This window comes from Cynocephalus volans, chromosome 15, assembly GCF_027409185.1.
Source record: "Cynocephalus volans isolate mCynVol1 chromosome 15, mCynVol1.pri, whole genome shotgun sequence".
NCBI lineage: Eukaryota > Metazoa > Chordata > Mammalia > Dermoptera > Cynocephalidae > Cynocephalus > Cynocephalus volans.
The window spans coordinates 57,680,292-57,695,643 of NC_084474.1; the positions used below are offsets into that span (position 1 = coordinate 57,680,292).

Genomic DNA, 15,352 nt, shown 5'->3' on the forward strand with positions numbered 1-15,352 from the left:
TCTTTTATCTTAGGAGAAGTGCCTTGGAGACCTGTTACTCTTTTGCTATGGTGGGTGACCTTGGGCAGGCCTCTTGGCACCCTGGCTAGCTCACTTTGACCCTGATGGGTTCCCTTGGTTATACTGGTGCTCCTCAATTTGAATGGGGACCCCTGGGCAGGTTTTCTCTTTCTTTTTTTCCTACAGGCAGAGGTTCCTCCTGGGACCTTGCTTCTCCTGATTGGGGGATGGGTTTGTGGTGACAGGGAATTTTCTTCCTTGCTTTATTTGAGCATCCTGGGTGTTTGTACTCTTGGGGGGGATATGTGTGTGCCTCTCCCCAGATGAAGGTGGTCCCATGGACTTCACATGTACCTTCCATCCCGTTGTGCTGCCATGTAAGGCAGTGTATAATTCTCCCTGTTGGTTGGGCCACTGGTCTGTTCTTGATCACCTCTTTCCCTGGGCTCCACTGGTGACTCTCCTGTCTATACCGATGAGTGACCCTGGGCCACTTATGAGGCAGTGGTGGCTGCTGGTGTGTTATTGAGCCACCCTTGCGGCAGCAGTTGCTGTGGAGGTGACTATCACAGACCACTCTTTTAGCGCTGGTGTCTGTGGCAGTAGTAGGGAGTGCTGCTGCCGATGAGGTGGTGGGTCATTCTGGTGCCATCAGTTGCAGTGCTGTCTGTAGGGATGGGGTGCTTGCAAGGGGGCTGGCAAGGCATGGGTTGCGCTGGTGCCATCAGTTGTGGTGCTGGCTGTTGGGGCCTTAATTTTATTTTCCTGTGAGCTTTTTGAAGCATGCTAATATATGAAGCTATTCACTACAGCGTTGTTTATTATAGTGGAAGAGAACGTGGATGTTCATAAGTAAAGTTTGGACAAGTAATATATGCTACATCTTTGCAATAGAATAGGATGTAGGTATAAAAAAGAATGAGGATGCTTTCTGTGTACTGATGTTGTAAAGATCTAAGCTAAAGATAGGTTATATATTATTAAGTGAAAACAGCAGAGAGTGTAACAGTATGTATAAAGACAGGGTGTTTATAAAATTCTACCTTGTGTGTTAAAAAGGAGGGTTAAGAATATGTATTCATATTTGTATGAAGGTTCCACCAGAAACTAATAAGACTGGGTTTTTTTTGTGGGTATTGCTGGGCACATAAGGAACAGGGCTTGGAAGGAGACAGTTTACTGTATACCTTTTTATATTGCTTTATCTTTGAGCTATCTGTAAATATTGCCTATTAAAAATAAAGTAAAAAATTGGTAACAGGTTTTAAGAAAAAATTTTTCTGTTTTTTTTTCTTATCAGTAAGCTAAAAAAGCTGAGTGAAGACAGTTTGACTAAGCAACCTGAAGAAGTTTTTGATGTATTAGAGAAGCTTGGAGAAGGGTAAGTACAAAAATATGAAAGTTGCTTTCAGATAATGGCAGAAGAATTAAAAATACTATATGATATTAATCTTTGGACTAGATGTATTTGCTTAAATTGAATAGTAGTGGTGATTAAATTTGGCAGTCATTAAGGAATTTTAAAGATCAGATTGTGCTAGATCTGATGATAATTTTTTAAGGAGAAATAGGCTATAGATAAGGGAAAAGCATGAAATGTGGTGTGAAATGATTTTTGAGATGTTAGTTCATCCCATATGGCATTCTCATTAATAGGCTTGAAAGATTTCAACTTTGTTAGTAAAGTGATCATAAGGTCATCTTGCAGGACCATGGGGCTCATTTTATTTGGGAAAAGATAAATAGTAGGTGTGAGTAGAATGCCTTGGTGAGGAAAACAGTGTAAGCAGAGGAATAGTTGGCATGGTTTCAAAATAATAGTAGAGAAACATGTCTCATTTTGAGCACAGATAAAGGTAGGGAGCATTTAATGGAATGGCAAGGTATAGGAGAACTTCCAAAGGTACAAAACAGAATTAAAAGCAGCTTAAATCAGCAAGGACAAGGAAAAGGAAATAGAGAAAAAAATGTAAAATGATAAGTTAAACGTAAGATGGAAGGAATAAAATCAAGTATACTTATCATTAAATGTCAATTCTTCTATTAAAAGAGAAATTATTAGAGTAAATTAAAATGCAAAACCTGAGTTCTGGTCAAGATGGCAGGGTACATGGTTCTTACCATCACTCTCACAAATCAACCAATTTATAACTATTAAAAAGCAATGACAGCCAAGCTGGGACTGCTAAAGCTCAGGGGAAGAGGAAGAGAGACCTACGGAATTCACGAAGGCAGGAGAAGTTGCTATGAGAGAAAGAAAGGATCACTCCCACCGTTTCGAATCCCAGCTGCTTCAAAGCTTGGAGCTGGTGAGCGCATGGAGCAAGAGCTGGCAAAAGCCACAGCTGTGCCCTTTGTATGAAGTTGCTTGGAGGCAGCAGGGGAAAAGAGGGCCTTGGTGGCCCCCAGGCAAGCAAGACATCACTAACAGGCTTCCTGGGGACCCACACAGGAGCGAGGAGCCACAACAACTGAAAAAAGGAGCCACTCAGAGCCAGTGAATCATCTCAAGGGACTGGCACATGGCCCATTCCATGGGAAGTGTTTGGAGTATGGGTGGTGGGGGAGATGGGCCCCCCTGGGCAACACTGGAGCACAGCAAGGACAGCTGATGTGCCCTCCAGTTGGCACAAACCCACTCTGTGTAGACTGGTCAGGAATATAGAACTGCAGGATGAGCAGTTTGCTGAAAAGACTCAGGTCCAGACCAGAGTTTGTACACAACGCAGATGTACTAGATCTCAGGAAACCAGGAAGTACCTATAAGGTCAACCATTAAAGCCTGAGCTGCACAAAAGTCTTCCCCAGGGAATCAGCAGCAAAGCAGCAGTTTAGCTCAATTACACAGCTCAAGTACTGTTCCCCACAGGAAATTCCTCCATTTTAGAAGTGAGCAAAGCATAACAAATTAGTTCCAATGCAGAGTTTAAGTGGTGGAAATAGTGAATAATCCAACATGGGAACTAAAAGAACAGATAAAATACCCACAGACCAGAGACAAAGTTTGTTATTAACTAGTGAAGGCCTCACTTCACCAAGGAACAACTATAAAACCCAGAAGGACCAGAAGCCCCCTGGGCTCCCAAGCCAGGGAGCAGGGAGGGATGAGGGCCTCAGCCATGCCCCCCGACACCCACAACCAGCCCAATGGTGACCACCAAGCTGCCATAGGAAACACCCCAGGCTCCTGAGCTGGGGCAGTGGGGGATTGAGGGCTTTGGACACACCTCTGCTGACATCTGGAAGTCCCTTGGTCTCCTGAGCCAGGGTGGTGGGGAGCTGAGGGCTTCAGCCACATACCCCTTATATCTGCATTCAGCCCAGCAGTGACCAAGCCCCTTGGTATCTCCTGCAGGAATGAGGGGGCTGCCATGGGCCTCAACACGCCCCCTCTTTCTTCTTCTCCCACTCTGCTTCCTTCCCCTCTCTCCCTCCCACCCAACTGTTCTGCAACCATATCTTAGAATGTAAAAACACATGGAGCCGGGGACTGACCCTTCCTCCCACAGCCAGACATACCACTGCTGCCATGGGGCTCCCCCCGGGGTCCTGAGGTATGGAGTGGGACTGACCCCCTCCTTCTTCAACCAGGCACGCTGCTGCTGCCACAGGGCAGGGCCCGTCCAGGGTCCTGAGGCATGGAGTCAGGGACCGACCCCTCCTCCCACAGTCAGGCAAGGAGCATGCCAAAATCACCACTTCCATGTCGGTAGTCCACCACAGCTACCAGAATAGCCATGGCTGTGACAAAGGCAGCTAGACACCACAACCACTGTGCAGATGGTCTGCCAGCAACTCAAGTGCATTCATACAAGGAGAGTCACCAGCAGAGACCAAAGAAAAGAAGAGGATGTTTCTTTCCACAAAGCCCTTTCCAGAGTGACAGAAGAGGTATCTATTCTACGATAATAGTAGAGGATCTGAACACATCTCTCTTAGCACTGGACAGATAGATCATCTAGACAACAAATCAACAGAGTAACTGTTACTCTTTCAGAAGGAGAGAAGGAATCTAGGGTTATTAGAAGTAGGAGGGGGAAGGAAGAGGGGGATGGGGAGGGATTGGAAAAGGGGCATAAAGAATAAGTATGATTTGTCATAATGTATATGCTAATAATATTGACTTGATCAGCATACGTCAACATTGAACCCAAAAATATAATCATGATTCAATTAAAAAAAGGCAAAACCTAAGCTATTTGCTGTTTATAAGAGACCCATGTAAAATAAAGAATGGACATATAAGGGTATTTTCTATAAAAATATTAAGAAAGAGATAAGCATACAAATAAAAACCAAAAGAAAGCAGGAGTGACAATATTTATATTAGATAAATTAGTTAAAATTAAAAGGTTTCAATTGAGTAAAGAGGGGCATTTTAGGTAATGATATAAAAGACAATTTATAATAAAACGTGTTGGAAAACATGGCAGCTAAATTTATGGAGGAAAAGGTGTTAGTAATATGAATCTAATAAAAGTATAATTGTGTTGGAGAATTCAATATATGTTTTTCAGAATTGGACAGATATAGAAAAAAGAGAAAGGACATAGAAGGATTAGACATTGTAATCAATGAACTTGGTTATATATGTGAAAATATATATAAACTACTTATGTCTATATATAAGTATTCTTGCAGTTCTCCTTCTTTGAGGGTATGTTCATGGACCACTGATAAAAGAAAAATTACAGATTGTAAAAAAATAGAGATTTTTATAGATCACAATTTCTGATTATAGTCTACTAAATTAGAAATAAGTAACTACAATATGACAAAAACCCACACTAATTGGAAACTAGGAAACATAATCTAAGGTAATTTATGAATTGAAGAGGATTCTATAAATTATCTAGAAAACAGTGAAAAGGAGAACACATTGTACCAGTATCTATGGAATACAGTAAAACTAATTGGGGGAAAAGTTTTAGTTTTAAATTTTTTCATTAGTAAAGATGAAAGACAAAAAATAAAGGAACTTAGTGCTTTTTTAAAGAATGTAGAAAAATAATAGAATATACCCAAAGAAACTAGGAAGAGAGAATTAATAAAAGAAAAAGGTGAAATTAATGAAATAGAATATAAAAATATAGAGCTGATGAATGTATATATAATAGCTTTTGAATAGATCAACAAAGTAGTTAAATAAACCTCTGATGTTGACTAAAGAAAATAGGGCAAAACTGTAGATTTAGAATAAGAAAGAAGATATAACCGCTGAAAGAGAAACCATTTGATGAATTAGTAGAGTATGATTTGCTGCTCTGTGACAACTAATGTGAAAATCCAGAAGTAGATGATTTCCTAACAAAGCATAAATTATATGAATTGACTGTCAAAGAAGTTATAACTTAAATAGATCAGTTACCACAGAGAAGATGGAAAGGTGATTAAATATCTGTTAATTAAAAAGGTAACCACTTATAGCATCAGTATTCACAATAGCCAAAATGTGGAAACAACCCAAATGTCCATTAGTGGATGAATGAGTAAATAAAATATATCTGTACAATGGCATTTTAGCTATAAAAAGTATTGAGGTACTAATACATATTCTAATGTGGTTGGACCTCAAAAACATTATGCTAAGTGAAAGAATCTAGATACAAAAGGTCACATATTGTATCATTCCATTCACATGAATTATCCAGAATAGATAAATTCATAGAGACAGAAAGGAGATTCTACATGTTTTGGAACAACATATAGGTAATGGTTACACAGAATTGTGAATGTACAAAATGCCACTGAATTGTACTCTTTAAAATGTTTAAAATAGTGAATTTTATGTTGCATGTATTTTACCTGACCCCCTTCCCCCGACAAAGATACCAGCTAAGTTTTATCTAGTGTTTAAAGGACAAATAATTGTAGTTTTTTTTATGAAGCCAACTTAACTTTAATAAAAAACCTAGATGTACAAAAAATGAAAACTATAATTCAGCCTTGCTTTGTTACCCGTTATGGTAACTACTCACCGTATCTCAGGTGGATAGACATTGCCACCTTCTCTTCTCTTATCCTGAGATCCTGTCATCTATTAAATTCAGGGAGCTCATTTCAGCATTGGCATCTCTGTTATCTCTGTCCTGTGCTATAGAGTTTTCATTGATTCTGGTATCTCCTGGACCCTTGCTGTAAACATAGTTAGGGAGTGGGTGAGCAAGTCACATATAATATATATTCATTCCAGTAACCCATTTCCTTGAGTCTTGATCTCCTTCCTTCAATGTACTGTATACTGAGGATCTCTTGGCATCTCACTAAAAGTAGGTCGCTGTTGAGTTCAGGTTTCAGTTAACTAGCTGAGCAAACTGTAAGGGACACACCCAACTCTTTGAACAGACACACTGAGTCTGTAATTTCTGATCTTATAACCATATTAATAAATTCCTTTCTCCCTAGAAATCTTGAAATCCATTCCCACACATTCTTTAGGGTTCTGCTGATAAAAATTGGCAGACTCTGACAACTTTTTTTGTGTGAATAGTAGCTACTCCTGGGTTAGATTTTATACTCATCCCTCTGGTATCTGTGGGGATTTGAGTGTAATTATGGGTCTGGAAACAATGAGAGGCCGTGGTGGAGTTGTCTGGAGGATGACCTACATTGTCCTGAAAAGTGACTGCCTCAGGTGAGGTTATTATAGAGTCATCAGGCATTGTGAGGCTAATTTTATCATGCAGGAGGGCAGTGTTGCTTTTGCTAGCAAGGAAGGCTTTTTAGGCTTTGGGTTCAGGGTACTCAGATTAATGAGAAACTACCTAAATGTTCTAATACCAGTTCTCTGGATACTTCTCTTTACTGTTAAATGCCTTAAATTTAACATTACAGACCTGGTGGTGATGTGAATTCAATTTGTTACATATTCATCTTCCAGTGAGATTATACTTTGAGTTTGATTTTCAGAAATCTCAACCCTGTGTCTATAAGAATTAAATTCTTTTGGGGCATTCTGGTTCTCCCAGTCTTGAGCTGGGTATTTAAGCCCTGATCTTATATTTGTTCTTTAACTTTGCCAGTACAGGCAGAGGCAGCAGGCCGCTCTGTAGTTCTTTTACTCTGTTTTCACTGTACATTCTATTGATATAGCTACTTGGTTTTCTAAATTCTTACCTAGACTCCAGTCAACTAAGGGTCTTAATTTAAGTAACCATTTTCCTACTGAATGCTGTACACTATCAATATTCTGTTTGTCTGTTGTCTTGAAGTAATGACTGTCTTCAAATCTAAGAAAGAACTAATTCAAAATTCCCATCTTTTAGGTTCTTTTCCTTGAAACCACTTCCTCTATCAAAAACTGTATTGATAGTGGGTCAGGAAAAGAAAAGCTAGTCTGTATACTCTGGGTGCAAAGAGCTGAGTATAAAATTAGGAGCTAGAATGAATTATGGAAGGGCCAGAGATGCAAAGGTCATGTAAGATGCTGAGGGTTGGAGAAGGCAACACTGAAGATCTCAGCCTGAATAACGGAAATGGGTGTTTCTCAGAAGCTCTCTGGGAATCTGCTAGAATCCTGAAGAATCTTTGAGAAGCTCCCACCAACTATCTCTGCAGCAGTGTGGTGGTTATCACAAACTCAGCAGGAAGCCACTGTGCATTTCATAGCTGCTAATGCATTTTTTACGAGCACATCTCTGGAGAATAATGATTCTTCCTTAACTTTTTGCATTCAGGGAAGGGGATTCTGGTAAATTGGGTTCTCTGCTTCTCTTTTGCAGTACTGAGGAGTCCTTAGAAAGGAGTAATGGAGTTGCAAAATTGACAGTAGATAATTTAGCACTGAACTGAGGGGAGAAAAAAAGAAATATGAGTATATATGAGTATACACACATACATATATGATTATACACAAGTGTACACATATTCGTGGCTTTTAAAAGGAGGTACACACAAACCCACCCCCACACACCCACAGGTGACTTTGGGTATCAGATTGAATTAAATTACTTCAGAGAGCCCAGAGAAGCAGAGGATAGGATAAAAGTCATTTTGTTGAAGTAGTTGCTTTAACACTTGTCACTTTTTCACTTATTTTCAAAGATTGTAAATTTGAAAGTGATTCTGCGTAGACTCCAAATATTAGGAAACATTCCATGTCTTCCAATGGCTTGCTCTTCTTTCTCTTCTGTAGAAATAATATAGTGAGAAGAGCATGAGCTTTTAAGTCAGAATGTGTTTGAATTGTGGACTTGCTGGTTACTGGTATCTGAGTGTCTGTTTCCTCATCTTAATGACAACAATAGTATTTTTCCTCATGAATGAGAGGGTTGAATTTATTTATTTATTTATTTATTTATTTATTTTATTTTTTGTTTTTATTTTATTTTTTTTTTATTATTATTATTTTTTTAAAAATTTTATTTTGTCGATATACATTGTGGCTGATTATTGCTCCCCATCACCAAAACCTCCCTCCCTTCTCCCTCCCCCCTCCCCCCCAACAATGTCCTTTCTGTTTGCTTGTAGTATCAACTTCAAATAATTGTGGTTCTTATATCTTCTCCCCCCCCGTTTTTGTGTGTGTGTGTGTGTGTGTGTGTGAATTTATATATTAATTTTTAGCTCCCACCAATAAGTGAGAACATGTGGTATTTCTCTTTCTGTGCCTGACTTGTTTCACTTAATATAATTCTCTCAAGGTCCATCCATGTTGTTGCAAATGGCAGTATTTCATTCGTTTTTATAGCTGAGTAGTATTCCATTGTGTAGATGTACCACATTTTCCGTATCCACTCATCTGATGATGGGCATTTGGGCTGGTTCCACCTCTTGGCTATTGTAAAGAGTGCTGCGATGAACATTGGGGAACAGGTATACCTTCGACTTGATGATTTCCATTCCTCTGGGTATATTCCCAGCAGTGGGATAGCTGGGTCGTATGGTAGAACTATCTGCAATTGTTTGAGGAACCTCCATACCATTTTCCATAGAGGCTGCACCATTTTGCAGTTGAGAGGGTTGAATTTAATAATGCATGTAAAGTACCTAGCATAGTACCTAACTTATAGTAAGAACTCAGTAAATGGCAGTAGTTTTCAACTTTGTTTTCTAGTTGGCTTCTTCCCTCATTGTTTTTGCTTTTTAAAACACAAGAATATTTAATTGGCAACGTTTCAGGTTGTAGAAAAGACAGTTTTTGGACAAGTGACCACTAGGTCCTTTCCCTCATTTTATCCACCTGTGAGTGGGTGGTCTTTCTCTTGAGGGGAAGAAGATAGTGAAAGGAGAATTTGAGGAGACCTTGGATCTGTAACTCAGGGAGAAACGGATGGCTGGAGATTCCCTGCTTCTCTAACTTTGGTGTTATGTGGTCTCCAGCTGAGAGTTTCAACTGTTCTTAAGTACTCTGAACAGGGGTGGGACCTTGATATTCTGCTTGAGAATCTGCTTGATATTTTGCTTGAGATCAGTCTTTTCTCCAACTTTAGACTTTGGCTATTTTTAATCTACATTTCATTCTTTTAGTTTCCATTTATATCTTCTTAATGCTGCCTTTGTTTGAGTTGACAAACCGTAAGTCTCTTTCTTTCATTCATAAGAAAAATAGCAACTCATTATACTCGTGCATTAAACTGATGATTTTAAGTCTATAATCAAAGCAATAAAGATAAAATTCATTAACTTTACTTATTGTTATTTATTTACTTTGATTTTTTTCCATTTAAATAGTGTTTTAAACTAGAAAAGGCTATACACAAAAACTCATAGTAGACTTCTTATCTAATAGTTAGAATGTTTGATAGGAAAAAAGAATAATGTCTTCATTTCTTTTAGGTCTTATGGAAGTGTATTTAAAGCAATACATAAGGAATCTGGTCAAGTTGTTGCAATTAAACAAGTACCTGTTGAGTCAGATCTTCAAGAAATAATCAAAGAAATTTCCATAATGCAGCAATGTGACAGGTATGAAGAGATTTTATTTTTTTGTTTACCTTCGTTTTCATGAGTCTTGTTAATGATATAAAATGTATTCTTTGGTCATCTGTTTAGAAGTGAGACGAATCCTTCAAGGAAGGTAAGGACAGCTTTGTAGGATTCTCCTTATGACTTACAACTCTTTGCTTATAAAGCAGAAACGATGTTATGACATAAAGGAACACGTGGTGAAGAAAATACTTAAGCAATTTTTCTATTTTTAGGACAAATTTATGGGTGAAAACGATTTTTTGATGTTAAGGGGGTCATTTAACAGTCTGTATTATATAATCGTTTTTACTAATTAAAAAGTCATGTTTTATGTATTTCTAATTCATTCAGGAAATATTTACTGAGCATCTCCAGTTGGCCAGGAACCGTGTCAGGATCTAGGAATTCCAAAAGAACTAAAGATGCTGTTTTTCTGCTTGAGGGGCTGGTAGTCTAGTTGGGAAGACAAACACGTAAACGTACAGCACAGCCACGATACTTACTGGCGCATGGGGTGATGTGAGAAGGAGGAAGCAAAGCACCTTCCTCAGCCAGTGGTGTCAGGAAGTCTGGAATGCTGAGGAAGAGTTAATTTGGTGGAGATACAGGGATGAGGGAGAGTAAAGAAAATTACAGGTTAGAGAGGTGAAAAACAGCTTACTGGTATGTGCTGTTCTGACAAGGTTTAGAATTATTCGAGTGGAAAGTATGGGACAGATTGGTGTAAAATGAGGTTGGATAGATGAATGGAGCTGATGATGAAGGGTCTTGTATGCAGTGTTAAGTAGCCTGGTTGTATTAGGGTTCTCCACAGAGACAGAATTAATAGGATGTGTTATAAATATATGAGGGGGAATTTATTAGGGGAGTTACCTTATGCGATTGTGAAGAAAAGTCCCACAATAGACCGCCAGTAGCGTGACTCAGTCCAAGGCTGAAGGCCTCAAAACCAGGAAGCCGATGGTGTCCTTGGTCTAAGTCCTGGAACCCAAAGCTGGAGAGTCTCGAGCTCTCATGTCCACGGACAGGAAGAGTGTATCCCAGCTCCAGTGGAGAGAGAGAGCTTCACCTTTTTTCTCTGTCTTTTATTCTCTCTGGGACCCCAGCGGGTTGGATGGTTCCCACTCACATCGAGGATGGGTATTTCCCACCCAGTCCATTCAGGCTTTTGTATTAATCTCTGCTGGAAACACCCTCATGGACATACCTAAAAAGATAGCTTTACCAAGTTTCTCAGCATTCCTTCATCTAATCAAGTCTACACCTAGAATTAACCTTCACATTGGTCTTTATTCTATAAGGGATGCAGAATGTATAAATTAGGATTATGTTTATAGCCTGTAGTTACTTAACCAAAGAGTGATTTATTATTCTCTCTTAACAAAAGGTCTGAAGGTAAGGCTGGTGCAGCAGAAACAAAGTAACATCTGTGTCTCAGGCTTCTTCTCTTTGCATATGGCTTTTGTCTTCATGCGTATTATGTCATGGCTACAATAGGGCTACGCCAGCCCTAGCCTTATGCTTACATTCCAGGCAGGAGAAAGAAAGGAAGAAGCAGGAAGGGGCTTTCCCAGAAGCCCTCAGCTTATGTCTTATTTTGTCAGAATTGTATCACATGGTTACTTAGAGCTGGTGACTTTGGGGAATCTGGACACGTTGTCACTCCTAATCAAATCAGGGCTGTATTAGTAAGAGATCCGTGGGATACTTTGTCTCTTAACAGTATGTAAGATCTATGTATTATAATAAGCCTTTTGGCTAATGAAGTTTCTAGAGGAACTTTGCTGCTTGGATTGTTCAATTTTGCTTTTATTTAGGTTATGCTATGTATTTAGGTTATGTTACATATTTTCCATAAAGGCTGTGTAACTTGAAATTTAAGTGGTTATAGAAAAAATAATAAATTCCTCAGCCCCCAGATCAAAGTTAAGTAATTGCAGAGTTTTCCCAGACCTGGCTATTAATTTGGTAACTTGATGAGAATATAGTTCCCACAATTTGATACTGAAAAGGAAAGATTGAGTATAGCATAGTGCTGGACCTCTCAGGTGTGCTTAATAATTGCCTGATACTGTTACTATTTTATTATTAAAAATAGTTCAGGGACTAGTGCTGTAGTTCGGAGATTGTAATTGAATATTGTCAAGAAAAGACAGGGTCTCAAATATTACCTATTATATATCTCTTCTCCTAACCTTTATGCATCTTGGAACCTGTCAGCTCTTATTCAGATTTCTGCAACAGCATCTTCTTTGTTCACTCTCTCTTTCATTTTTGCTTCCTCCAGCCCATTTTCTTTCCTGAAGCTAGAGTGATCTTTCTAAAATGCAAATCTGATCAAGCCGTTACCTGTTTAAAACCCATTGCCTAGATAAATCCAGTTTTATAAGGATGGCTTACAAGGTCCTAAATGTTCTGGCCAGCACTTGTGCCTTCAATCTCTTGGACCCGAGTTTCTCTTTTAAGCACACGTTTACTTGCGTTCTCTGTCACCTGACTCTTAAATTCCTTACTCAGTGTCCTTGGATGCTACCACATAGTGGTTACTCGAATATTAACGAGTACTTCTGATCCTTGTCTGGGCAGCTCAACTGGAATATCCAAATGGAATTTCACATTTAACATTTAAAACCAAATTTTTAATTGTTCCAGACAGGTGTTTCAAATTCCTATTGTGTTAATGGCATCATTGTCTACTTAATCTTCCAGCAACAAAACTGAGAATCATCTTTATTCCTTTTTCTGATAGTTCTGATGACACTAAGTCTTGTAAATTTTCCTTCTGAAATGTTTTCACTATCTTTATCCTTCTCTTCATTCCTTGAGAGAAGAAATTATATTTTTATTTCCTAGCAGTGTCCACCACTGAAATTTTGGTTGATGAGTGAATGGTTATGATATGATGAGGAGTACAAGGAAGAGCGTTACAGATTGAGAGAACCCTAGGGAAATCAGGTCCTTATTCTCATTTCACACTTTAAACTTTTGAGGGGAAAGAAAAGTAAAGAATACAAGGAGAAGAAAATGTGAATAGGTCTAGAACTTTTGTACCACTTGACAGTAGAATGACTTGCACATAGTAGGTACTTTTCAAATATTTATTGAATGAAATAAATGGTGGAACGAATATAGATAAGAAATGGTTCCTGCCTTTTAGTTTTCACCATCAAATTCATACTGTAAGTATGAAAATGTGAAGGATTAAAACATTTTGTTGGTTGGGCTGTGGCGGTTGGCGTGTAGTAGCTGAGGTGGAAAAGGCGGCCACTGGGCCTCAGGCAGCCGGGAAACTTGTGGACCTTCCTCTTGCCGTCTCTTAAGGGAGGACCGCTGCTGGTGGCTGGTCGTGCGGGCTGACCGCCACTTTGCCCTTGGCAGGAGAGGCTGCCTCATTTACAGGCAACAGCTTTGAAGTATGGAGCAGGAAAAGAACTGTTTCTTAGCTGCAAAAGCGAGTCTCTAAACAGGGAACGCGGTGCCAGGGCTGCTGTGGATGCAGACAGGATCCTGGAGGCCAGAGCCGCGCTGAAGGTGGCCAGCTGCCCTATTCATGATTCGAGGTTTCAGGCCGGCATAAAAGAAGATTCCTGGGAGCGCCCGAGCCGCGCCGCGACCGAAAAGCCCGAGGCGGCAGCAGCCGAGAACGGGGAAGGCGGCAAACCAGAGGCAGAGAGTGAACGCCCGACCTGGCACAACCCTGTGAGTGACCCCTGGACCAGCCCTGTTTGGGGGGCTGACGCCCACCCGGCTCCCACCTGCATCACCAGGCCACTCACCGCCCTGGAGCTGCCTCTATTTTCCCAGGTGCTGGCAGCTACGCCCGGCTCGGCCATCACTGAGCCTTCCCACTTGCTTGGCCCAGCGCGGGGCTTTCCGGAGCCTGCGGGCCGGCCTCCCCTCCCACTCCCTCCGCGGTTCTCTGGCAGGTTGGTGGCGTGGGGCGTCCCCGGCCAGTGTCGGGAGGGCAAGGAAGTACGGGCGGGCCGACTGTCACTCCACCACACCCTGGACTCCGGCCCCCGGTAAACTTCCTGTTACTGGGAGGCAGTTACCATCTCTGTGGCCACCAGTTCGGAAAAAAGCCTAACCAATTTATGGTTGGAAATAGTGTGGTAGGAGAGTTCCCAGGTCCGCTTGAACCTGCCGGAGAGCTGGCTGCAGGCGGGCGCTAGACTCGGTTTATACCAGGGGGATACAAAGGTGAACAAGTCCCGAGAAAGATCTACACAGTGCTATAAAGGCACCCAGAGCGACCGGTCGTCTGTGCCTAGGAGAAACCTGGTAGACTTCCTGGGCGAGGCTGTGCCTAGCAGGGTCTTGAAGGCCCAGCTGATAGACGAGGGTTGCAGAAGACACGCCCCAGCCCAGCACAGTGCGCACATAGTGGGCAGACGTGCGGCCAGGGAGGCGGAGACGCGGCAGAAACCACACACCCTGTGGGGTCGCCACTGCACGATCCAACAGCCTGGGCCAGAGCACACGGAACAGGGAGAAGTCCTGCACAGGAAGTGAAAGCTCAGCAGAGATCACACACCCTGTGGTACGTGATCCACCAGCCCAGCAGAGTCCAAGCTGACCAGAAAGGCAGCTCCCTGGAGAAGCCCAAGACCCGAGGCAACCACACACACAAGGCACTAGAGGCCAACTGAGCAGTCACGGAGGGAGCCATACGAAATTGGCAACCATAGCAACATCCTAGTTAGTCATTAGTCTCAAACCGGTGGACTGTGGAACCCCCTGCCACAATGAATAAACATCAAAAAAAAGATACCAGAAATACAAAAAATCAAGAAAGTACACCACCAAAAGTTAATAAATCTCAAACTCTAGATCCTATAGAACAAGAAGCCCTTGAAATGACTGACAAGGAATTTCGAGCGATAATTCTAAGGAAACTGAATGAGATACAAGAAAACTCAGCTAGACATCATGATGAAATGAGGAAAAGTATACAGGATCTGAAAGAGGAAATGTACAAGGAAATCAATGTCCTGAAAAAAAATGTAGCAGAACTTGCTGAACTGAAGAAGTTATTCAGCGAAATAAAAAACACAACGGAGAGTTTAACCAGCAGGCTTGTCGAAGTTGAAGAGAGAACCTCTGAACTTGAAGATGGGCTGTTTGAAATAACACAAGCAGACAAAAAGAAAGAAAAAAGAATCAAGGACATTGAAGAAAATCTGAGAGAGATATCAGACAACCTTAAGCGCTCAAATATCCGAGTCATGGGTATTCCAGAAGGGGAGGAAAATGGAGATTCCATTGAAAACATATTCAAAAAAATAGTGGCAGAAAACTTCCCAGGTATAGGAAAAGTCACAGATCTTCAGATCCAGGAAGCTCAACGATCTCCAAACGTATTCAACCCAAAAAGGCCTTCTCCAAGACATGTCATAGTCAAATTGGCAAAACTCAGAGACAAAGAGAGAATCTTAAAAGCTGC

General features: G+C 40.8%; 1 protein-coding gene across 3 annotated transcripts in view; it reads left to right on the forward strand.

The window, feature by feature from the left end:
- STK3 (serine/threonine kinase 3) overlaps positions 1-15,352 on the forward strand; it is a 304,634-nt gene that overhangs the window by 43,289 nt on the left and 245,993 nt on the right. For all 3 annotated transcript variants that reach the window (XM_063079486.1, XM_063079485.1, XM_063079487.1), the window contains exons 2-3: positions 1,301-1,381; positions 9,778-9,906. In XM_063079486.1, the coding sequence (XP_062935556.1) occupies positions 1,301-1,381; positions 9,778-9,906 (210 nt within the window). The remainder of the gene's footprint in view (positions 1-1,300; positions 1,382-9,777; positions 9,907-15,352) is intronic.